The 24,919-nt window shown below is 39.4% G+C and overlaps 6 protein-coding genes across 7 annotated transcripts; 5 read left to right on the top strand and 1 right to left on the bottom strand.

Annotated features, from left to right (window-relative positions):
* Nucleotides 1-774: 774 nt before the first annotated feature.
* LOC124191151 lies at nt 775-1,627 on the top strand. The gene is made up of 3 exons (XM_046584175.1): nt 775-843; nt 1,042-1,222; nt 1,321-1,627. Coding segments are annotated over exons 1-3 (357 nt in total). The 5' UTR covers nt 775-842; the 3' UTR covers nt 1,496-1,627.
* A 593-nt stretch (nt 1,628-2,220) lies between these two features.
* On the top strand, nt 2,221-10,395 carry LOC124191147 (tropomodulin-like). Of its 2 annotated transcripts, none has more exons than XM_046584169.1 (9): nt 2,221-2,650; nt 4,796-4,942; nt 5,089-5,256; nt 6,116-6,239; nt 6,374-6,614; nt 6,697-6,825; nt 6,902-6,998; nt 7,158-7,308; nt 9,445-10,395. In XM_046584169.1, exons 2-9 carry the CDS (start codon nt 4,820-4,822, stop codon nt 9,567-9,569), a joined length of 1,158 nt encoding a protein of 385 aa, XP_046440125.1. In that variant the 5' UTR covers nt 2,221-2,650; nt 4,796-4,819; the 3' UTR covers nt 9,570-10,395. The 2 variants fall into 2 exon arrangements, with proteins under 2 accessions (XP_046440125.1, XP_046440126.1); XM_046584170.1 differs by lacking the exon at nt 9,445-10,395 and adding an exon at nt 8,574-8,666 and having other exon boundaries at nt 2,270-2,650.
* A 338-nt stretch (nt 10,396-10,733) lies between these two features.
* LOC124191150 (ER membrane protein complex subunit 9-like) lies at nt 10,734-11,667 on the top strand. Its single transcript, XM_046584174.1, has 4 exons — nt 10,734-10,968; nt 11,059-11,135; nt 11,197-11,361; nt 11,427-11,667. Exons 1-4 carry the CDS (start codon nt 10,768-10,770, stop codon nt 11,578-11,580), a joined length of 597 nt encoding a protein of 198 aa, XP_046440130.1. The 5' UTR covers nt 10,734-10,767; the 3' UTR covers nt 11,581-11,667.
* Nucleotides 11,668-11,709: 42 nt separating this feature from the next.
* Nucleotides 11,710-14,426, top strand: LOC124191146 (probable aminopeptidase NPEPL1). Its single transcript, XM_046584168.1, has 14 exons — nt 11,710-11,907; nt 11,964-12,037; nt 12,109-12,291; nt 12,354-12,632; nt 12,696-12,797; nt 12,857-12,904; nt 12,977-13,051; nt 13,119-13,131; nt 13,199-13,230; nt 13,302-13,322; nt 13,395-13,547; nt 13,609-13,692; nt 13,753-13,929; nt 13,991-14,426. Exons 1-14 carry the CDS (start codon nt 11,832-11,834, stop codon nt 14,252-14,254), a joined length of 1,581 nt encoding a protein of 526 aa, XP_046440124.1. The 5' UTR covers nt 11,710-11,831; the 3' UTR covers nt 14,255-14,426.
* A 337-nt stretch (nt 14,427-14,763) lies between these two features.
* LOC124191148 (trypsin-1-like) lies at nt 14,764-16,762 on the bottom strand. Its single transcript, XM_046584171.1, has 7 exons — nt 16,605-16,762; nt 16,362-16,521; nt 16,138-16,285; nt 16,040-16,075; nt 15,770-15,838; nt 15,570-15,684; nt 14,764-15,495 (listed from the first exon to the last, which is right to left on the bottom strand). Exons 1-7 carry the CDS (start codon nt 16,648-16,650, stop codon nt 14,981-14,983), a joined length of 1,089 nt encoding a protein of 362 aa, XP_046440127.1. The 5' UTR covers nt 16,651-16,762; the 3' UTR covers nt 14,764-14,980.
* A 4,183-nt stretch (nt 16,763-20,945) lies between these two features.
* LOC124189854 (sodium/potassium-transporting ATPase subunit beta-like) lies at nt 20,946-23,470 on the top strand. Its single transcript, XM_046582332.1, has 8 exons — nt 20,946-21,278; nt 21,434-21,619; nt 21,910-22,050; nt 22,183-22,287; nt 22,367-22,536; nt 22,650-22,757; nt 22,840-22,999; nt 23,081-23,470. Exons 2-8 carry the CDS (start codon nt 21,493-21,495, stop codon nt 23,185-23,187), a joined length of 918 nt encoding a protein of 305 aa, XP_046438288.1. The 5' UTR covers nt 20,946-21,278; nt 21,434-21,492; the 3' UTR covers nt 23,188-23,470.
* Nucleotides 23,471-24,919: the final 1,449 nt, after the last annotated feature.

The raw sequence follows: 24,919 nt of genomic DNA, 5'->3' as shown, positions 1-24,919 counted from the left end.
TTGTTTCGCCATCGCTCTTGATTTCTCAGATTTTTTTTTTTTATTCTGGCTAATTCGGCGATTACCCATATAGTGAAAATTTCGTATAATTTGCTTAGTATGTAATTTTTTTTTAAGGCTGACGTTCAGTCATACGTTGACTGATGATCTATAGTTATTTAGAAACCGAAGATGAATAGGCTTCTATTGAAAAAAAAAAATTATGTAATGAAAATATTTAATTTTCTATTTGTCAGCGTACAGCGGTTCAGGCTTGTGTATGTTGCACACGTAATTTCCAAATGAATGTAATAATACAACAGTGAATAATAAAACAACAATGACAGATATTGATAGATTTTTGAATTGGCGCCAAAACGCGCGTGATGTGATGATTTGGCAAACCATCTGAATTTACCGCGTGAAATATCCGTTGTGAAGCGTCCGTTATTCAGCATTTCAATAATAATACCTCCGCGTCCTCTGCTTCTTGATATATCCGGGACAGTTCTTGACGTCAAACGGCCGTCAGTTCTCAGTTTCAACTGCTGGCGTTCATAGAATGCGAAGCTTCATTCTAAAATAAAAAAAAAGGGGGGAAAAATTACGCTGCGCACTTTTTCGCGATACGAGTTTTACGATCTCCCGAGCCATAAATGTAGCGCTACATTTAAAAAAGAAAAGGTATAATTAAAATAACTAAAAAAAAAAATACTAAAATCTGCCGCGTGCGCATTTCAGCTTGTCATTGAATGAAATGTCCGACAGATATATAAAAGGCCCAGTCAATCTGATTAGAAGCCAACTGTTCCAGCTCACCAAGTGACAGCGCGAACTATTCTAACTTGCTTTCAACCATCAAAAGTAAGTTAAAATACCTGTAAATATTCTAAAATTCAAATAGTAAAAACGGCCAAAAATATTTTCTAGTTCTAATATTGCAATTGAAATTTGGATTCAATTCAAGATGTTGGCTGCTGTTTGTTATGTTTCATAATTTCTTTCACTTTTTGCTTTTTTTTTTCATAATGTTGCGCTGTGATCTTGCCAAATCGTATATAGTGAACGCAGCCACAACCACGTTCCTCGTCTTCCAATTGATGCTAATATGCTGGTCGACCGTGACGGTGGTGGCCAACCCGCCGGCCGAAACCAGCAACGCGTCCTCCAAGAACCTGGAGGATTTCAGAAATCATTTGCGATCGACGTTAACAAATTACTTAATGACACAGACTCACGCCAGGCAAAAATTCTTAGCATTGTCTTACATTATAACTATTCTTGCTGTGAAATATTTCTTTTTTCCAAACTAATAATAGTTTGTCTACCATCCAAACACAGATACGGTAAGCGAATGGCTCCCGCGCTAATAAGCAAAGCCAATTGGAGCGTCCAAAATCCAACCGAAGAATGGACCGGACCCTACGGCAACGCGGTGGCAACAAGCGGCAAGGGCGGAAACGTGATGGACATCTGCTTTAAAATCAACACGTCTCCGGATATTGACAATCTATAACTTTAGTCATGTTTCCTTATTATTTTTCTAAAAATATGTTGCACTTATTTTAACATTCGAACTGGTGTTTAATTGGTGAAGACTTACATATATCTATCTTGAAAATATATATAAAGTTACGTGTCCTCAGCAAATTTTCGAGAAACGTTCGTTGTTTTTATAAAAACAAAAGAAAATGGCTAAAGACGTTAGGGGGCTTCCGTCAGCCGATTTTGGCTAGCCTACGTCTCGCGTGACGTAAGCCATTTGTATTTTTGCAAAGCCTACACACAACCACTAAGCTCATTACGGAGACGATTGAATGGCACTTGACGGCTCGTTTGGTTTAGAGTTTAGAAAAAAACAACCCAAAAAGAATTTGAAGACGTTGACGGGTGGGCTCAGCAAAAATGGGCGTAGACACAATTTCTTTCACTCTTTCCTGAAATCTTTCGAGAACTTCCAAGTTTGACGTCATCCAGTCGATGATTCACAAGATCATACAGCTTGAACTATTAATAAACCGGAAATGGAGCCTACACGGCTGTGAATAATAATTAATGTCTTTAACGCGGCCTTCGACAATGATTCGTCACATAAAATGTGTTAGGCGAGTCGTCCAGCAGAACGTTACGAGTTTGAGACACGAGGTTACAATGTTGAGCACTAGGGGAACAAATAAATATGCATTAGTAGTAACTTTTTTGATCGCTAGAGGCGCAACTAAGAGGGCTCAAAATTATTTTAGCAGCCAGACAGATAAGCGTGAGAGATAGTCGGCCATGACAGTGCAGTAGACCTTTGGTTGCGGGCAGCAGACTAGGGAGGGGTCCGTCGAACCATTCCAAAAACTGACATGGAAGCCTGCTGTATTTGCATCGATTGCCGACCCCAGTAGTAGTCTACTAACTAACGAATCAGCCTTAGTCAGTCTTCTAGGGCTGGGTTATATTGTCGGATCGGATCTTTCTTGCCTGTCATACGGAATCATTTCGACATTTTGCTGAGTTGTTCGGTCAGCGTTGTTGTGGGAGTTGTCTGTTGTGTAAATTGTTTCAGCTCTCGGGCACGTCGGCTGGGCGTTCGTGACTGTTATTTGCGAAAAGAAAGATATCTCCAGCAGTACCAGACACACCTCTTGGATAGGCAGTTGGAAGTCATATTTCTCTGACCGTGGTGAGACTTCTCAGTTTTTTTTAAAGTTTTATCTCCTCTGTTTTACTAAATCTTGTAGTTGTTATTTAACGTTTTAAGACAATTATTCAGTTCTGATGTTAGTGAAGACCATCTTCTTCGAGTACCCTTGCCCCTAGCTATGGATTTGCATCGCAGAACTTTCTATTAGCATGGAAACCACTTTCTAAAATCACAATGCCTCACCTCAAATCTCATAGGCTGTTTACTTGTAATGCTGGCATCATCTTCGGAGAAAGTAGATTGTGTGAAGGTTTTCCTGCAGGTGCCTCTAGATCCCCCAGGAATCTTAAAAAAAGACTCACTGCTAAATTCAACTATTTGTTGGTAGAGCACAAAGTCTTTACCACAATTTCAAGGGTGGAGACGGTTGCTATGCCTTTTTTTTTGTTCGCAAGAAACATTAGTCCATCATCTCTGCAGCTTAGTTAAAACATGGATAAGCCATTGGCTGACTGTGCGAGGCATATTTATTTGGCTCGCCGCTATTATTTTTCTTTTGCGTCCGGATCGTTCGGCGACCTTGAAACATGAAAAAAGCTGGAAAACGCCAGAAATTTGCTGTTAACGTTTGCCAATCAGGTAGGGGAATCTGAGCAAGCCAAAGGAAGCTGCTGCTTTGGATGTGATATGGATTGGTGGTGGTGGTGGTGGTGGGGGGGTTGTGGATAAGTTTCCGTAGTCTATCGTTGGAACTCACTAGTCTAAAATTAGGAGGGTCCCGGTCCTTTTGGGTGGCGTGTTCCCCCCTCTTTTTTTACACCCTCCCCCCCCCCCCCCTCCGTCCAAACTTCTTCCACGTCTGAAACGAAGAAGAAAAAAAAAGTGCAGGTTGGACGGTGCCCAAGAATACGCAAGAGCAGCATCGACGCTGATAGAGTTGCTGCGTCGAGAGACTCTGGTGTCTTCTACTTCTTCCGCCTTGCCCCCTTATATTTACGACAATCGACAGCAAAACAAACGCAGAATCTCTCTCTCTCTCTCTTGTCTTCCCGTCAGGCCAAAAAAGAAGTTGTTCTCCACCACTCAAATGACTGCGACCTACTACCAGAAGGGAAGAATAATGTCACCTCCTACTCCCCCTCCACCCAGCTTGTCCGTTCCGTCCACCCGGCACTGCCAGGAAGCGAGTAGTAACTTATTCCGCGTCGTCCGGCACTGCGCAACCAGCAGCCCCCGCTTTTATTTTCTTCTTTTTTTCTTCCAGTCATCCGTTGTCATGTTTTGTTTGGTCAGGATAGGCAGTTCAGTCAACTCGTCGATCTGGCAATTTGCCTGGACTTTGCACACACACACATACACACATTTCTCTCGTTGTTTTGGTTGGTTTTCTGCGCTAGTCCGAGTAGACACCACCTAGCATTGCAGTCGCGAACTAGAGCTTCTATTCGCTATCCCGAATGGCTAAGCGTTTTTTTCGGCTGTTTTCTCCCGGTTTTCTTTTTTGTTGTTTTTCAATCTTATCCAAATAAGCTGAAGACATGGGTGGGAAAAGAAATCGCGTCAACAAAAGGCGCCAATGGAAATACGCGGTCCGTGGTCCCTTAGTAAACGCGCAAGCTATTTCAAAAGTTGTTGAGTGCAGTGGCTATAGTTATCTAGCAACACACGCACAAGGTCAAGTCGTAAAAGGTAAATGACGCGACAACTATCCACGTCTTGGTTACGGTCCGATAGGAGAAGCAGAAGGAAAAGAAGAAGGAAAAGATAGGCGGAACAATGGACCGTGTGTGCAGATTGCAAAGTGACTGCACGGTATGTTTCACACGAGCCGGGAATTTGTTTTTGTCGCGTTCATATTTTTATTTTTTTTTTTTAATTTTTTTTTTCAAACGGGCAACCGGGGAGTCGGGGACGGGATCCGGCTCGCTCAGAGGGGTGGGAGGCAAGGACCTGCGGGAACGTTGGTTCCAGGATGGGCTTTTTTGGCTGGACGCCCGCAGCATGCCTTTGGATGTCAGGGAGAGCAGGAAAAGACCACAGTCAGCTGATTGTTGCCCAACTATTTCCAACGGCACTTTTTTTTTTTTTTTTTTTGTTTTTAAATTTTATTTTTCCTCCCCTCGACGCTTCTACTGCGAGAGCAAGCCGCTATAATGTGATTGTCTTTCTGCTGGCTATTCCCAGGTCTCCTACCAAGTTTCCAACGCCATGACGTCCAAGAAGCTCTACGGCAAAGAGCTCAAGGAATTCGACGATGTCGATGTCGACGATCTTCTCACCCAACTCTCGGCGGAGGAATTGGAAATTCTCTCCAAAGAAGTCGATCCTGATGTGCGTATCAATGAATTTATTTATTTTATTTTTATTTTTTTATTTACTTCTAAAGCAGTATCATTTAGTTGGAAGCCCATAAAAATCTAACCTGTATTTGTTTTTTTGTTTGGTTTAACAATCATTCCCACGAAATCATTAAATAGGACCGGTTTATGCCTCCTGATCAGCGCACCAACTATCACTGCGAACGGGAAGCCACCGGTCCAGTCGACCGTAAGCAACTAATCGACCACATTAACAAGATTGCCCTGGAAACACCCGATCAGCCCGAAAGTGTGCCATTTGTTGCCGGAGTGGTTCGTGGTAAAAAGGTAATAACGATTGCATTATCATCCAAAATCGGGTTTTTTTTAAGGGGGTGGGTGGGGTTTTTCCCGGTTTGTTCCTCGAAAAATCGGCAGGTTGTTTAATTCCAACGAGTTCTCAGGCATGTGAATTACATAACAGACGTCAGGTTAGATCGACGTCAGAAGACTCAATGGATGTAGCATCTGGCGAGTGTGTGCTTGGTGGCTGATGTCCTCCGGTGGCTCTGGTATGCGAATCGCATCGCTCGGGGGGATCTATAATAGTCACTTCTTTATATAAAAGTGATTCATCAATCTGTGGGGTTGGCGTAGTGACACTTTCAATCGTCCTAACCCCCAGCCACCACCATCACCACCACCATCCCTCGACCATCCGTCTTGATATCCTGCGACCATCTGAAATCCATTGCCGAGAGGGGGCGGAAGGATGGTGTCTGGCGAGGAGCTGGGTAGAGATTCGCTGCCCGCCTCCGGTCCTTATCCCTTTACACCCTATAAATAGACGACGTTGTGTTTATTTTCAAACCTGCGCTGGCCCGTACTGTACAAAAGTCGTCGGGGACCCGACGCAAAACGTCGTCCTGCATCATTTGCCTTTTTCGGCCAATTCCTCGTGTGCGTCCCCCCAGTCGCTCCCAACGGCTCATTCAAACGGTTTGCCGGGATTTTTTTCAAGGCCGCCGTCTGCCCAGTCTCGTTACCGGCCGGCCTTGTAAAAAAAAGTACTGGGGGAAAAATTCGGTGAAGGATTTAGATGACTAAAACAGTAGTCGTCCGAGAGCCTCTGAAATCGTTTGATGATGGATCGAGTCCTCGTTTGTTTATTTATTTATCTGGTTTGTTGTGACTGTTTCTTGTCTAGTGGATTCCTCCCGAAGCGCCGGTTATTGTTAGCCGCGAGGACGATGGCGTTTCATTTAACCTGGAGGACGAGTACGAGCAAGCTCTTGGGACTGCCACCGAAGAAGAGCTCGTCGATTTGGCAGGTAAACGAATCCAACAAATCCGAAAGATGGTTCACATTTTGCGTGTCCGCTTTCAGTCGAGTTCAGGACCTTTTTTATTTGACAGGTCAAACTAATCAGCAAACGCCTCGTTTCTTGTCTTATTTATTTTGCAGCTATTCTGGGATTTCACTCGATGATGAATCAGGACCAGTACCACGCTTCACTCCTCAACAAAGGCAAAGTGGGTCTCGGCTGGGATGGTGTCACCAAAGCCTCGCAGCCCAAAGCCCTACCTTACGAACCTCCCAATGCCACCGATCCGGAACAGTCTATTCTCAAAGTCTATGATGATGATTCCAAAACGATCGAACTCTGCTTCAACAATGTCAACTTGACGGATGACCAGTTCGACCGGTTAGATCCAACTCTGTTTGATGCCAAATTTTTCTTAAAGCATAATTTTTTTTTAACGGGAGAAATTGATTGTACACGACAGGTTGTTTAAAGCCCTAGAAATTAACACGCGCCTGGAAGTCCTCAGCCTCAGTAACACCGGCCTTACAGATCGCACGGCCGAGAAATTAGCCGAAGCCCTCGAAAAGAACGCCACCTTACGCGTCATCAAGTATTCAAGAATTAACAAGCCAACCACGCACAAGTTTGACACTGATTTCTAAATCAATTTTTGTAAATTTTGATAGCATCGAAACCAATCAAGTTAGCGCCAACGGTATTGTTCGGCTTGTGAAAAGCATGCTGGTACAGAAGAATGTTGAAGAATTCCGTGCCTCTAACCAGGTAAAAAATCATTCGCTCACCTCGACTTGACGTTTCCTTGACTTTTCATTTAATCAAAATCCATAAAAATGAGGTTTCATTTTTATACCTATTTGCTGGTTATCTTTTTTTGTTTTGTTTTCAATTTGTCGCGTTATTGACGCTTTTCGCTTTCTTTAGTTGACTGCCCATGTGCTGGGAAACAAAGCGGAGATGGACATCACCCAATACATCGAGCAAAACACTACGCTGATGCGAGTCGGACTCTTTTTTGAGTTCAACGACGCACGAAGTCGAGTGGCGAACCACTTGCAGAAAAACATTGACCGCAGTAAGATTTTCTCCTTTTTTTTTTTCGATTGAATCATTTTTGTCCAGTTGGCTCTCGTTCTCATTTCCCGCCTGATCGAATCGCAGTCCTCAATTACTGAGCACGTAATCCCATTCTCATCGCATGCGGGTCGCAGTCCCATGTTCGGATTCATTAACCTCAATCCCTATTCATCGGCTATTATCCAACTAACCTAAAATCTTTTGGTTTCTTTCGTCCATTAAGAAGTTTTTCGTAGTGTGTTTTCGGGTTGATTGAACTCCCCCTCCTCCCACATCAAACCGACCCAAGAAATGAAAATCGTGTTCGGTAGTGGAAAGCGTTATCGTATTAACCGAAAAAGCCATGAATACCAGCATAGATGTAGTTGAGTCAAGTGTGCTTTTTTCCTGTTCTTTTTCTCTCCCCTCTTTCCTCTTTTTTTTTTCTTTTTTTTTTCTTGTCTCCCTTTGAGTTTCTCGTGCCAACATCAAATTCCGCTAGATTCTTCCGCATCGAAATTATAAAAAGACATGGCAGCTATTCGTCTGGGGCTATCCCTTTCTTCCGAAGTCCACCACCTTTTTTTTTTTTTCTTCTCCCCTCTATGGCCCTGCCTACTATTTTTGTGTTTGCTAACGGCTGGCTGAAAATCAAATTGTATTTCCGGCGTGTTTATAAATTTCAAAAGGCAAGAGTTATTTAAACACAGAATGCTCCCCCCCTAAATCTCTCAGGTCGTTGAACTACCATTCGTTCTAGATTTTTATTTTACTTCGTCCTTAGTCAGGGAAAAAGTCAGGTCTTTCGAGTTCAGGTCCAAAAAAAAACTTTATTTGATTGGATTAATCTAAAAAAAAACTAATATGTTAACACCGATATCTTTCTTTTTTTAAAATTTTTATTTTGTTTTCTATCGTTACACTTATTGCTCGTTAACGATGTGTTTGTGCTGCCGATATAACTGCACTTAGCGCACAACATTTGTACAGATTTCATTCGGCTTTTTATTTATTTTTTTTTGTTATTATTATTGATTTTTTTTTCCTTCTTGCAAAGTCTAAAACAAATTCAAATCGACGTTGATAATCATTCAGTATCTTTTATGTTTTTCTCATTTTGTTTCTTGTAAACAAACAAAACACAAAACAAATATCCCGCTCTTCTCTTCTACCGCGTTCCGCTCTCCCCGGCGGCCTACTCTTTGTGTGCGTGTCCGATGATTTAAAAAAACAAAAAATCCAAATTATAAAAAACGAAAACTGAATTGTTACAAAAAAAAAAAGCCCGGAGAATGGTTAAGGTCAGCGTCGGAGTGCGTGTCTTTCGAAGCGTGCGGACCCAGAGAGTGAACTGTTGAGGAAGGAAAGAATGGCAAAGAAACAGAGTGAACAATCACGAAAAAGCACCGCGTAAAGATGATTCTCTATGTATCCACCTCCCCCCATTTTCACCGCGTCAGGTATTCGCTTGTTCTCGTGTGACAAAGTTCCTTGGCATTTACTTTTCAATCAAATTTTTATTTGTGACTTTTTTGGCCGTTGCCACCACCCACCGCTTTCTTTTCCTGCCTCGTATACTTGACTGGTTGTTTAACGTTGTTTTGTGTTATTTTAACATCACTTTTTTTTAATGGAATTGAACTCACTTTTGTCGATAGTTTGTTGAACGTCGTTGTTGTTCGTTACACCTCCTAATGACATTTTCAATTGTGACCGTGTACGGTGGAAAAGGCATGTTCTCAGATGTGCACGTTTCTCGTGGCATAGAGCGGTAAACCAGTGATGAAGAAACTTGATCAAATAAGAGGGATTAGATTTTACCGTTTTCATCAAACAAACTTGAAGCGATTCTCAAACAGCTAACACAATTTTTTTTTAGGCATTTTCCATTCAGTACATTTCATATAAACTGTTTAATTTACGAGCATATAGTGTTTAAAAAAAAATCATGAATGTTATTCGTTCATGAATGTGTGCAGTGTCAGCACCGTTAAAATATCAACTCACTGAATAATCCACTTTTGGTTCTGTGCCTGATATTATTCTATTTCATTTCTACGCTTTTATTATTACGTTTTGTAATATAACTCTTTTCATTTTTTTTTAAATTTTATTCCAAGGTTCTAATTCTTGATTTGCCCGATTTCTTTCGCAGATCGTTTGCGTCGCACTGGTCGCGCTCCTCGCAACTTGACAGCCGGCTACATCCTGAAGAAGGACTCACCTACCGTCGGGAAGAAAAGCAACACTGGGCAGGAATTCAAAGTCTACACTGATTGAACATATTTAGAAAATCAGAGCCATTGTTTTTTTTTTTGTTTTTTTATGAAACCGTAAAAAAAAAGATAATAAGACAACAGAACAGCGCCGAGAGTTACGTTGCTTTCATCCTTTCATCTATTTTTATTCCCATTTCGCAATTTCTTTCCTTTTTTTTTTGTTTTTTTTTGTTTGATGATAGACAATTCGTTACACATTCATCCACTCTTTTTTTTTTTTTGTCTTTTCATACCTCCACCAATCTTTATGCTCCTTTATGAAAAATAAGTGAATGATCGTTGCTGGCGGTTTTTGCTTTTGTTCCAACCCATTTCGGATTTGCTCGTAGTCTCCTGTGGAAATATGAAGCCAATCCGTCGTGTGTTCCAAGAGCATTAGGTCAGTAGTGTGTACTATACAATGATTATCCAATCTACACGATGTTTTTTTTTTTTTTTTTCTTTTCTTTTCTATATGTGGCTTGAGCCTTCGGAATTAATAGATTTGAACTAACTTAACCAGCTTGTCTTTTGATCCTTCTCCTTTCCCGATACTCCCTACCCATTTGACACAAATTCTTGACTTCTCCGGGCTGTATGATGAAACACTTTGTCCAGCAGACTCGTCCTACACTTGCACACGCATACCCATCCGCAACAACGTGCGCGTACAGAAAAATATCATTGACGTGAAGCCGCTTTTTATCCCGTCCCTTAGGTGACTTTGATCAATTAATGGATGTGCGGCCTCCAGTGTGTCTTGTGTATTAGCATTTATTGTGAATCTATGTTGTAGGTGTTGTCTATGAATATATTCAAGAGGGATTACATTACACTGTTACGTTATATCCTCGATTCAATTCTATTCTTGATCAGAAATTAACTGTTGACCAAACTCTGAAAAGAGTTGACAAAGATTGGTAAAGATGAGACGCTATGAACGCAAGGTATCAAGGCTAAGCTAAAACACCAGGAAGGTTTTGTTATGATGCGCAACCAAAACGATATAATATGAATATTAATTATTAAATATTGATATCCCATACTACTGCAAAGAAAAGTAGCAAAAATGGAACCGTTTTTGTTAGGAATAACTGAATGAGCCGCACGCAAATGTGCTAATTTTTTCCGCAAAGGAACAAAAGGAAAACATAAAAGTGGATGTCAGATTTCGTTGCATTCATTATCACTAGGTGTCAGTGCTATTTAATACATACAACATGGCGTCTACTTGTGAACTGTCAAAATTGGCTTATTCAAAGATAATTTTGCATGCTTTTAAATATCCACACACCGCAATTAATGGTGTATTGCTGGCAAACGAAGGTTCTAATAGCCAATCCGTAAAATATGTAGATGCAATTCCTCTTTTCCACCATAACTTGGGATTGGCTCCGATGTTAGAAGTGGCCTTAATGCAGGTCGTGAATAGTATACATTATAAATATCCAATTCTTCACTTCTTATTATGAATGTTTGTACTAATTTGTTTACTTGTATCCAATATGCAGATTGACAGTTACTGCCGTACTGCTGGATTAGTCATTGCTGGATATTATCATGCCAGTGAAGCAGTTGCAGAAATGAAGTATGGGTTTTTCAATTAATTTCTATTTAATAATCAGTTTGATTATAATTTTATTTTCCAGCCCTGACCCTGTGAGCCAAAAAATTTGTGAGAAAATAGCTGAGTATTTCCCCAATGCATGTCTAGTCCTGATTAATAATCGCCAACTCTCAATGCAAATGACCCAAACTTCACTCAGTGTTATTCAGTATTCAGATGGAAAATGGAAAGTAAAAGACAAAGAAAAGTAAGTAGCATTTAAAAAATATTTTTATCTATCTTGTTGAACTAAAGCAACTTGAATATTCCTAGCTTGAAGATCCTTCCCAACAATGAAGCAGCTTTGAATTCTGTTTCAACTCTTCTTTCTAAGAAGCTTTACAAAAAGTTTGTGGACTTTGATGATCATTTGGATGATATACACCAAGATTGGTTAAATGTGTCATTAAAAAGTATGATTGATTAACATTCCACTTAATTCTGAGGCTGATCTGCTTATTTGAATTTATGGAATTATGCGTTGGAATACACAGTTTTAGTTGCACCTCTAAAACGTTTCGCATTTGTCATTTCCTGAGCAGCCGAACTTTTTTCAATCATAGCTCAGAGAAAAGTCATCCGTAGTGAGCGTTGGATTTTTTTGAACGGTTTTCTCTTACACTATCGGTCAGAACTCAGAAGCTTAATAGATATTCTGATAAGATAACAATAGAAGCAATGGCGGGTGTCAAACTTAAGTTTTCGTCCATTCTTTCTCCATCAGATCCAATCACTAATCCTGTTGTTATAATTGGTAAATATCTTAAATTTTCAAACTTTGGATGTTAGCAAAGCTTAATTTGTATTTAGGTACACCAAAAAATCTTGCCAAAATCAGCTACAATGATATGTCTACAAAGTTTGGAGGAAGGGTGACAGAAGATGTCAGTAAAGCTTACAGCATACCCTAAGTGGCTAAGATAATCTTAATTAAAATGCTGTATGTTTTCTTCAGGTTTTCTCTTCAGCCTTGAATTCAGTACAGTCAAGTCCAGATGTGTGCCCATTATACTTGAATTCTGCTACCATATCTCCTCTTCCAGGGAAATGTAGCAGGCACAATGCACCATCAAGATCACATGCAATCACAAAGTGTGTGCGCTCAGCAGCTACATCAGGAAAGGACAACTTCATTGTTGTAAGTATTAATGTATGATGTTCCACATTTTTTCACTGAATATCATTCATTGTATTCAACAGATAATTTGTGAAAAGCAAGATGTTTTTCCCTCTGCAACAGCAGTTGCTCGAGCTTACCCACTTTATTCAAGAAAGACAAACTTATCAAGCAAATTGGGAGCTACTAGTGCAGAAAAAGTGCCCATCACAGTATCAGTGGAATACTTTTTGCTTGACAATGCCATTCCTTTGACAGAGGATGAATGCATAATGTTGGAAAGAGCTGCAGAATCTGTACGGCTTACCGCTCGTATCGTTGATACTCCATGCAATGAAATGAACACTGACCATTTCCTCGAGGTAAATAAATGTTTGATTGCTTCAGGTAATTTCATGATTTTATTATTTAATTGTATTATTTAGGAAATCGGAATAGTTGCCAAAGAGTTAGGGATTGAGCCGTTCATCATCCGTGATAAAGAACTTGAGCGTAAAGGATTTGGTGGTATTTATGGAGTCGGAAAGGTTAGTTTAGTTTATCTACAATCTTATTATTTTAATGTGGCCTAACCTTTTTGTTTCAGGCTGCACCCAACCCACCAGCTCTTGTCGTTTTAAGCCATTTGCCTAAGGTATTATTTAATAACATTATGTCTAATTATAATTATGTAGAAATGATCACGGTTTCTGTGCTTCTTTCAAAGGGAGCAACGAAAACTATTGCGTGGGTCGGTAAGGGAATCATGTACGACACAGGTGGATTATCCATCAAGGGCAAGGTAACTCAAAATTTTAAATTTTAAGTTTAACTATTGTAGTAACACAAGTGTTTTAATTGTATAATAGACAGCGATGCCGGGTATGTAGTTAAATGGAATGTATAACTCGTTAAATTAGATTCATTTATTATTCGGTTGGTATTGAAGGAATGAAGCGCGACTGTGGCGGAGCCAGTGGGGTAATTATTTTTAAAATACAATTCAGTATGTATGTAATATTATTATATCGCATTCTTTTTCTTTCTTATAGATTTTAGGCGCTTTTCGACTGGTTAAAATTTCTTACTACAAATTCTATAAATTTGTTTGATTCATTAACTGATATTGAAACTGCAATTCGTAGGCTGTGCTCACTGGATTTAAGGAAAATTTGCACGCTGTATTTTGCTTGGCAGAAAATTCTGTTGGCCCGCTTTCGACGAGACCCGACGATATCCACACTCTTTATTCGGGTCGAACTGTTGAGATCAATAACACGGATGCAGAAGGCCGATTGGTTTGTTTTTATTTTCATTTCATCATATTGGAATGAAGTGTGGGCTTAATTTTCATTTTAGGTTCTTGCTGATGGTGTTTTCTACGCTCACAAAGACTTGAAGGCAGACGTTATTTTAGATATGGCAACTTTGACTGGTGGACAGGTATTTGAAGAATATAGAATTCAATTTTTAGTATTTCAACCGAGCTGACATGTTTCACAGAGTGTTGCAACTGGCAAGCATCACGCTGCTGTCCTAACCAACAACGAGCACTGGGAAAATGCGTTGGTCGATGCCGGACTGGTTTCTGGTGATTTGACGTTTCCCATTCCCTTCTGTCCGGAGTTCCATTTCTCTGAGTTCAACTCAGCTGTGGCAGACATGAAAAATTCCGTCGCTGTATGTGTTTTACTGGGAAGATATTAGTCAGTGTAACTAATTGCATATTGTGTTTACTCAGGATCGCAGCAATGCGTTGTCATCATGTGCTGGACTGTTTATTTTAGCCCATCTTGGATTTGATTATCCTGGAGTATGGATGCACGTAGATATGGCCGCACCGGTTCATTGTGGAGAGAGAGCAACGGGCTATGGTGTAGCTCTGTTGGTATCCCTTTTTGGTCAGTATAGCAACAGCGCATTGCTTCAAAATATTGGTCCAGTCTTGGAGGAGTCGGCTGATGATCGAAATGAAAACGAAAGGAAGAAAATGCGGCTGAATTAAGCTGGGAAGAAGGAACGAATATGAATTATTACAGAGACTAGTGGAACTTAAACATTCATTTTTAAAGCTCAGATATTGGAAACCTACATCCTCCTTCGATCAAGTATGAGTAGATTGAGTACTTAATATCGAGTGATTTATTTGTGAAGTTCATTACATGGTTTATTGGGATTACTTTTGTTTCGTGATTTTACTTTTGAATGAATTTTTCGTATCCACACGGTTTTTAGTGAATCGCATTGGCTAAATGCTTGAACAATGGCATTTGAAGTATTCCCGGAAGGCGGATGTTGAAGTATTACAAGTGATAATTAGGTATGGATAATCGCAAAGAAAAAAACATCGAGTACAACCATAATGGACACCAACTCGTGGATTGTGATGTCTGTCAACTTGTACTGTATTGGTAAGTACTTAGTAATTCGATTTTTAGCAGCAAAACATTTTTTTTTTTACATTTTATTTCTGCCATGCTGAATCCATTTTATAAATTGAGTATTTTTTCTTAATACTTGCTGCAGGTAGTGTATTTTACCGTTAATACCTAATCAGTATCAGAGTATAATGAAGGTTAACTTATATTTCCAATTTGCAATAATGTTTTACTAATCTAAAAACCTTTTATGATCCCCCAGTTTTGCTAAATAGAATGAATATTGGCATCAAGGCGTGATTTAGTCTACATATATTTTTAAGCCTTAAAAAACGAATGCCCTTCCGAAAATACTAGGGAACGCAATTAAAGCAGGGAGCTGTCGGAATAATTGGCTTAGGAGTGGTGCTTGTTGGGGTCTCACAATTTAAACAAGGAGCTGTCGGAGCAGTAATTGTTGTCTTAATAGTAGTAGTGGTGGTTGGTGTCTCACAATTGATGCAAGGTGCTGTCGGAGCTGTTGGAACTGTTGTCACAATAGTCGTAGTGGGGGCTGGCGTCTCGCAATTAATACAAGGTGCTGTTGGAATTGTTGGCTGAATAGTGGTGGTTGGAGTCTCGCAATTAATACACGGGGCGGTTGGCACTGTAGGTTTCACTGTAGATAATGTTGTTGCAGGAGTAGAAGATGTTGTAATTGCTTGCTGGCCTCCGACAGCATTTATCCAGTAATAATATACAGACAACCGAGTGAAAATGCTTGGGATGTAAGGAGCTGTACAGCCCTTGTTCTTAGACATTATTCCGACCGCAATACCATTTTGTACTAACGGAGATCCTTCGTCGTAGTGACACGGGCTCGAAACATCTAAAATTGATGAGTGAGAAATGTCAAAATGGGTAAAATTAATTCTTGTTTTGGGCGTTCTTATTAAGTCATACCACTGCCAGCACAAATCATGTAGTTAAAGTTGAATTCTGTCGCACCGTAACTTGAACAATCTAGGGGTAATGTCAGAACTGTTTTACGAAGTTTCGTCACCTCTACACCACCCTCCTAAATTAAAGAACATAGTTATATTGACTCATACTTTTGCTATTGTTATATTGTTTTATCTTGTTGAATATTTAGAAAATCAAACCATTGATGCGCCCCATCCCATTGTAATAGCCGTAGGAATTGCTTCGTCAACCTCGTCGTATCGGATCTCCTGCTCGTGTAACATAATAAAGAATATGAATTATTTGTAGATAACAAAGACTATCAGTTATTTGTCGATAAATTGTTAATAATTGTTTCGTCAACCTCCTCTTATAGGATTCTCTGCTTGTGTAGCAAACGACATCAATTATTTTATTGCAAATTAAGTTATCAAATAATGTATTTGTTTAGTGTTTAGTTATTTACGTACTTGAACAGCAGAGCCAAAAAGTATCGGGCGGTTCAGCTATGAATAAAGATCCATATTTCAGATGAAATAATATGTGATTAATTATTTAAAGGTCTCACGGATATCAGTGCGATGTCGTTCAATTTTGTGACATTGTCGTATTGAGGGTGGGTGACAACTGAAGACACAGCAATAGTTTGCTGTTGAGCAGACGGCGATATAAAGCTTACAATGCCAACAACGACTTGTAGCTGACTCGGTAGAAACCTATATCCGTGCAAGTTAAAAATGAAATTTTAGACTTAAATTAGAAGTAAAACGTCAAACACTTCAAAATACTCACCCAGAAACACAAAAAGCTGCCGTCAAAATCCACCGGTCATTGTAGATCATACCACTGCAATAGTGGCGATGTTCAAGTTGAACGGAAGCGATGTACGGAAACTCTCCTTCGGTCGCTAGGCTTCCGCCCGCAATGCGCTCGGAAAGATCTCGGGGCGCTCCTTCGATTTTTTTTTTTTTTAAATTGATGCAATACAAAATAATTTAATATCGAAGTCGTTAATCAATTAAAGAGATTTCTTACCTGCCCCGATAGCGACAAGGACAGAAATGATGAGAAGATGTTTCATTATTGGACTTGGCGTGTTTGGTTCTGCTGATGAAGGACAACTGACTATTTCCCTTATTCGACATATTGTAGAGTATTGCTGCACATCTTAGATTTTCGTGTGATAAAACAGGCGGATAGTGATTTTGAAATGAAAGACTATCGTTTTACTGCCACCCTCCTCCTTTTCTTTCGATAAGCCAAAAATTATGAACACATCAAATGACAATCGACAAGTGTTCCTTGGAAAAGTTCACGAATTCCGAAAGTGGTATGTAGGCAAAGCTGCGTTCGTAAAGTAAATAACAAATGCGACCAACCAGCAGCAATATCTTCTTAATTATTATTTGATGGAATAAGAGGGGCTCCTGGTATAGTTGTAATTCCAAGACTCTGCCAAGACCGTTAGTTTAATTCCGAATTGCAAAAGCGATTCCAACATCCTACTCATGACTAGACAGGTTTGACTGAACTCACTTAACGGTGGTTACGAAAGATGGTTATTACTATGGAATCAAAGGTACCGGCACTTGCTTTAATGGAGCCTTTTACTGTCATGTTTTATTTTTTCAAAAACTTACAAATGTTTGAATGTCACTACGACGCAACCTTCGCATAGTTATCGATTATGGACGAGATCAACGTGTCAATCATTCGTCACCGTTGCCTGTTCATTTTCAACGTAGAAGGGTGAGTGCAATCATGTGTTCACGTCAAAGAGGCAGTACAGACAGTGACACTTGTCGTCTTCCTATTGCGCAATTGGAATAGGAAGACTATGCACGAACCTTTCACCATATAAAATTTCCCCCAGTGGCACAACTCAACGTCGGTTTGCGGCATTGCCTTGACAGATACCTCAAGATAAGAAGCACCTTTTTTTATTTGCGTTCTATTAGTCCCGATCAATGTCAATTATGATACTTATCGATAGCTGTGATCCGAGTATTGAACGATTATTTGATTCAACAATCAATATTCATCCAGCCTTCGATTCTACAATAACAGCAATAAATAGTAAGTTGTTGGGGAAAGGAATAAACAACAGAATTATGGTGACTAATCATTTTATTTTCCAGGATATGTTGTGAATTTTAATTTTTTTTTTAATTCTTCAAGGAAAATAAGGAAACAAATGTACAGACCTGTAGCCCAACCTGTGACACTTTGTTACCTCGTTCGACAGTAGAACTCCAAAGACAGAAGAACTCCACCGACAATAGAACCCCAATATTTTAAATAATTTTTAAAAATTTCTGTATGCGACAGTAGAACTCCAGTGCCCGACAAGTTACGAGTAGTGAGTTGCGTGTAGTGATTCAACTATATTTCTCCTCGCTTCAGGAAAAAGAAAAAAAAGTTCAATATGGGGTTCAAACCATTGTATATTTTTGAAAAGCTGGACGAATGACTCTTGACCATAAATGTTTGTTTCTCTTTCAAGCGCTCCGGAGAGATTGCCTACCAGTATAATAAACCCACCCAGCGATGTATTTGTTTGGTCAGCTTAGGCTTTGGGTACATCTTGACAAACAAGTTATCTTCTACACACGTTGCATTGCATGTAAAGTAGTAGAAATTAAACATTCATTCATTGAATTTTCTCGATTTTTTATTTATTTTTAAAAATTCCTGTTTGAAAATTTATTCCAGTGAAAGCAAGTTGGTCAACTGGTCATCCGCCACAGCCAAAGTTCAAGAAAAACATAATTAATTATTCTATCTTGCGCTTATTTCTAGAAATGATTTCCCCAAAAACTACACGTTGTAAGAGAAACCTTAACCATTGATGGTTTAACGCGGTTTTACGCAACTTAAAAAAACAGAAAACTCGTGAAAAGGCAATAAAAATAATTGACAAATGTGGGTTTTCCGCCAAGAAATAAAAGCTGTAAATTATACCGAGTTGCAATTCAACGTGTATTTTTAAAAAAATATCTTCTTAAGTCATTGATTAATCAACTAAAATTATATTTTCTTTGTCCATTCTGTTTTGGTCCGCCTATTGTGCGACCTTTCCATATTTAATCATGCTCATACAACACCATTTCTCACTGTCATCAGACACCAAGAACAGGTATTCAAACTAGTTGAATATTTGAACAGCAGTTTCTGGAAATGACTTAAGACCACGTTTTGTTTTGTGACAAGAGAGAGTTGAATCAAAAAGAGTGATGCTCGATCCTTGGACTCTAGACGCAACACGCAACTCCAGACAGCGGCTCTGGCCATGCATCACTGCACGTCGTGAAGATCAGCATATTGTAATTCAGTATCAAATCAATTGGCTGTTGTTCAAATAATTATCCCAAAAATATGCAACATTATTTACTAGCTATTTAATTAAACATAGACCTACCAATTTCATTATGTCTTTAATGAACCATCTGTGACAATCTTCATTTGATTCAATTAATCGATGAAGAAAACCCATATGGCCATCTTGGTTGTTTTCCTGAAGTAAAAGTCGGTAAAAGTAGAAAGATATTCTTGTATAAAAAGGGTTTCGCCCATGGCGTGTTGTGCCTTATGGATTGAAGCGTAATATACTGTATATCCTTCGTTTTCCATTTTACCAGTCTTTTTCTCCTTTTTCATCTGTTTCTCCCATTCTTCAATCTATTCCTTGTGTCCGCCAGCCGCGTCTGTGACGTTAGCGCTACTGCCTGATCTATTTATAATACAAATCAAGTCTTCACGGTACGCCGAAGCGTTCTAGGATCCTAGGCTTCCCTTTCAGTCCCCTTCACGACCCAAATCTAATTTCACAGCGAAGTAAAGTCGCAAAGACGACGAATACTTCAGGGAATGAGATTGCGCCATCCAATATCAAATAGCTGTCACCACAAGAGTGGAAATATTAGTTGGAAATTGAATCACATGTAACTCGTTACCGCGGAAGTAACATATGACACTTCCGTTACATCATCCACTTTTTTTTAATTAAAAATCCGCGAATACTAATGAAAATGCTGTGTAACTCACCCTACTTCATATTGTTCACGTGCTATATATAGTAGTGAATTGTTGGGTTTTTGTTAATTGTAAACAGTTACATTAGTATCATAAATAGAGGCAATTTCAAAAATTGGTTTTGTAACACAATTCGCAACTTCCGAAGAAAAACATTCGCCAACCCAGATGGGCACTCTTGTATGCGAGACTGGAAACCACTAGACACAGAACAATAAATCCTAAATCATCTATATACATACACACAAAAGATAATTCCATAAGCTCGACTAATAGACTATAAGACGACTATCTACCGAAAATCATTGCTTTGGAATTGGTTTCGACTATATACTGTTATCTTTGGACGCAATTTGATCTCATTTTGATTACATTCTAAACAATATGAATGCATATCTTTTTGTACCAAGGGACTCCTGTCAATGTCCAAATCTTTAATTTTTGTGTCCTACTCTATCGGCTTACCTCGGCTTACCATCTGCATTCGTCCGGATTATTTAAAAAAGTTGACTGATGAAAACTTTGCTTTTATATCTCTATACCTGCATTCTTTTCAATTCTAGTCTACATTGGAAAACTAGACTGAGAGTTAAGTATATGCTGCGCGCTATGCCATATAAATTATTATACATCATGGCAATAAGCAGGTCGTTGCGCCATCTCCTTTTATTTATTTCTCAAATGGGTCATGTGTTCATGTGTCGCCGAACGATAGCAGAGATAAAAGAAACGAGCCCAATTCCCTCTGCAGTTCGTTTTGTTGCAGCCTTTTTTTTGTTTTGTACAACCCACCGAGATATATGATGTAAGCAACACTATGCATATAGAGTCCGTTGTTTGTGGCGATAAAATCGGGATGTTTTAGATTAACCTGTTTATCGCTCACGCGGCGTACGCAACATCGCATTAATGATAACTGACCCCAATCTAAAAGCAAAAGAGGAAAATGTGATCATTTATCCATCCATGATTTTGTAAAAATTTCAGAAATTCAAATCATATGTCGGCTGATTTTCCTCTCGCCAAAATGAACTCTGCGCGTGACACACACACACACACACACAAAATAGTGTGTGGCAAGATGGTTATTCATAGATCTAGTAAAGGCAGCTTGAATCGACTATTTTTAGTCAGAGATTTCTAGCCTTTTCAAAAAGACTAGAGTGTTGGGTACATTTGGAAGAATTTCCTTTGGCGTATTATGTTTTCCCCAATCCTTTGGATTCAATATTTTTCTTTGATTCAAATAATAATTTAAAAAAATATTAGCACACCTGCTCCTCTCCTATATTTCACTGCCAGAAAAAAAAAAAACATTTAAAATGTGATCGAAATTTCCTCTGCAGAAATTCCCTGAGAGGCGTAGAGATATAGGTCCGTTTAAAAGACGAGCGCATGCTAGTGCACGAATCAAGTGCGCCGGGCTGCACGTATCTAGTTTATCGCTTACAATAGCGAGCACAGCACACAAGGGTGTGGACCGAGGAGACGTTGTGCGCCGCCGCGAAATAAGACCGCCGGTCCGTCCGCCCGCAAGTCGCCAACTCACGCGTGCGCCGCCAGAGAATAGGAGGAGGAGGAGGCAGAAACCACAGCGCGCGCTGGGCAGTTGGCTGCCGAGAGCTGATCTTTTCCGAGACGAGACGTCGTGAGCTCCCGTTGCAGTTTCTCTACACTGTGAGTTGGTGGATCGATTTTTTTCTCTCCATCTTTTGTTGTGTGACGATTCCTTCTTTGTTGCTGGTGGAAAGTTCTCCAAAATAAACCCCCCTCAAGATTATCAGTTTAGATATCATCTTTGATTACAATATTTTTTTGTTGCTCTTCTTCAGGTGAAACCCAACTCAGTTTCTGAAGTCGCCGTCGTCTCAGGAACACATTCATCTTCACCATGTCTGACAAAAAAACTGACGAGCCCTACAAACGACCCCAGACATTGACGCGTTGTCAGGAGATCACCAGATTTCTTTACAACAAAGATACTCATGAAGTGCTCGGCCGTACGGCAAAGAGTTGGTGTAAGTTGAATTTATTTTAATTTTCACACCCTAGGCGTGTGATCTCTACACAGACTTGATTTCACCACTAGCATGTGAGAACCTTGGTTTTTTTAAAAACGAGAAGATAAGAATTATCTAGGTTGTAGTTGTGGAGTGACGAAATTGAGCTGGCCTGGCTGGCTTGTATTAATTTTATTCCCCGCAGTTGATAATTTAAATTTGTATTACCATTATCTTTAGACACCAAGACCTTTCCATTGTGTTTGAATTCTTTTCTTTTTCTCGTCTCTTCTTATGGATATCTGTAGTCCAGATCACGGTGTTTTACATTGTGCTCTACGCCTTCCTGGCCGGATTCTTCATCGCTCTTCTCACCGTTTTCTATCAGACGTTGAACGATCACGAGCCAAAATGGACAATGGGTTCGAGCTTGATCGGCAACAGTCCTGGTGAGTCTATCAAGTTTTATAATTGCTCGTGAGCGCCGAACCCGCGTCGACATCTGGTGACGCCGCAAGACAACTCAATTCGGTTATTATAATATTCGGGATTTTTTTTTTTTAATTATGACAAATGATTAGGTATGGGATACAGGCCCACTCACGCCGATCCGGACGTCACAGTTATCTCATTCAATGCAAAGGAACCCAAATACTGGTCGGATCGAGTTGATGATTTCCTAGGCCGTAAGTTATTTGAATCTTATTATTTGTTTTAGATGACTAGACATATGTGTATGCTATAATGTCTGATTGTTTCGACTAGCCTACTACACAATAGCGCCCATGTCCGACAGCTACGCCGAGTGCAACTACGGAACTGCCAGCGCCGACCCAGTAACTCCGTGCAGCTTCAAAGTCGACTTGAACAAATGCGCTCAGAACGATTACGGTTTCGCCGTCAACAAACCGTGTCTTTTCCTGAAACCAAACAAGGTACGATATAAATTGCATCATCACGCAAGAACAAAACTTGGGATTTTCCCAACATCTCGGCCGCAACTAATCATCAAAATCAATACTCTGTTATTGTGTCGTTTGATGAAAAGATCTTCGGTTGGACTCCAATTCCCTACACAAAGGAAGAAATCGAATCAGAAGAACTTCAAATGCCAGCCAATTTGAAGACAGCCATTCTCAAACTACCAACTGATGTGGTATAATTATGTCGAATGAAAAAGATATAGGAAAACTCTCGACTTTCTCGACTAAAATAATACGCTTAATAATCTATAATAGATTGAAAAGAACATTTGGGTCTCGTGTTTGGAAGTGGAGAATTTCAACGTCACTTTGGAATACGATACGCACATCGGGTTCCCGTCTTACTACTTTCCGTACGCCAACCAAAAAGGCTACCTGTCGCCATTCGTAGCTATGCAAGTCGACAATTTACCAGGTACGATTCAACATTTTTTTTCGCTGATGTTTTCACGTTGAATAATGAATAATAAACTCTTCTCTACTTCAATTCCAACAGTGGGCACTACAGTTAAAATCAGCTGCCGTCTGTGGGCCAAAAACATCGTCGTTGACAAGCAACGCCGTTTGGGCATGACTAATCTGGAGATCCTGTCCAACGCATAAATATCTAAGCTAATATGTTCACTTCTTAAAAGTTTCCCATCTGCGGTGGTTTGCACAAAAAAATAATAAATAGGCATAATTGTATTTCCCTCTCTTTTTGACCGCCCTGCCTAACTTCTGCCAAAACAGAAATTCAAACTAAAACATTCAGCCACAGCGAACGACATCAACGGAAAAAATACCAAACAAAATATATAGCTAAAATTCGAAGAAAATCGAAGTCGTAGTGAATTGATTGGAGCGAGATGAGCATATGGAAAATATACATTTTACCTTCATCCTACTATATACTTCCTCGCATTCGTCTGATTTCTATTTCCGTCTCTTCTCTTGTTGAATCGATACTTTTGGGTACATGTAGCTTGCTGAAATCAATAGCTTGATACAGCGACAGACCCTATATTTATTCTACACAAAAAGGGGGGCTTCACTCTTGATAGAAAAATGTTATAAATCTATCAATTTATTCACCATTTATCACGCAGTTTACAACATAATAGCTTAAATAGAGTCTGGACTTCTGTTATCGGTAATCGTTTTTTCTGGAAAAATGTCCATCCCATTTTTTCTACGACGGAGTAGGATTTAATCAATAAAAGAGAAATATAACATAGTGACATCCAGTGGCTAGACTTGTACGGCGAATAATTAAACAGAGTAGTGCAAATGAACTTTTATCAGAGTGGTTTATTTATCTAAGTTAAGGCCTATAGGTGGTGTTGTCCGTCATTTAAATTCAAGGAATGTCTGACGTATTAGGTTATCGCTCCGCATTACGTGACTCCGCATACCTTTTTTAGGTCTGAAAATCTCAAAGCCAGTCTGGAGATAGTGCGACGAAGAGATGAACCCGATGTGATCTGATCATCCATTTTATACTGCGCTTTTTTATAAAAACAAAAAGGGGCAGCACCATTTTTACCGATAGAGTTAAAATTAATTTAAAAACAAAAACCATCATTTGTTACCGGTAGCATTCCTTGTTTTCGATCGGTTTGGATCTTTTTTCGTTTAGGACTTGGTGGTTTATTATGGGTTCGTTGAAGAGAGCAATAGCCCATCTTATAGCATCTTATATGATCTAGACAAGTTTGATTGCCGTGTATAGCTAGCTACGCTGTACGTGTATACCTTGACAAGGCTATATAACAGCCTATATCTTTCTCAAATCTCTAAATCCAAATCTGGTCAAAACGTTTATCGTTTGCAAAATTGGATTTATTTTATTGCTTCATCCTCTTTCTTGTTCGGAATTTCTTCTCTCTCTTGTTTATTACTTTTATGGTTTCCCTTAATCTGGAAAAAATCTCTTAAACTTACTTTGACCTTGTGTTTTTGATGACATTTAAATTTTATTCACATACCTACAATAGCGATAGATGTTGCATTATTCAACTCTCCCAACCGTATACACCGGAGGACAGTTCTGGAACGAGTAAAATGAAAGTTTCTAAAAAAAAAAAACGTTACTTATTGCCGTACGTACGTCAGCATAAAAAGCCGATGTTTTACTACGTTTTTCCTTCCGATAAAAGTATATGTAACTTGGAATTTTTAATTTTATTGATGTGTTGCAACCGGTTTCAACTGTAGCGTAACTGTCTAGCGTGACTGTTTAGCCGCTTTTTTTTGTTATCTATTTTTTGTTTAATCCAGACGTAATTGAAAGTTCCGTATTCTAACCACCGCACTCGGTAGCTTTATATAACACGCACTCGACGAAAATGCTTTC

Source organism: Daphnia pulex, chromosome 3 (genome assembly GCF_021134715.1).
Source record: "Daphnia pulex isolate KAP4 chromosome 3, ASM2113471v1".
NCBI classification, from domain to species: Eukaryota; Metazoa; Arthropoda; class Branchiopoda; order Diplostraca; family Daphniidae; genus Daphnia; species Daphnia pulex.
This window is presented reverse-complemented; position numbering and strand designations above follow the sequence as displayed.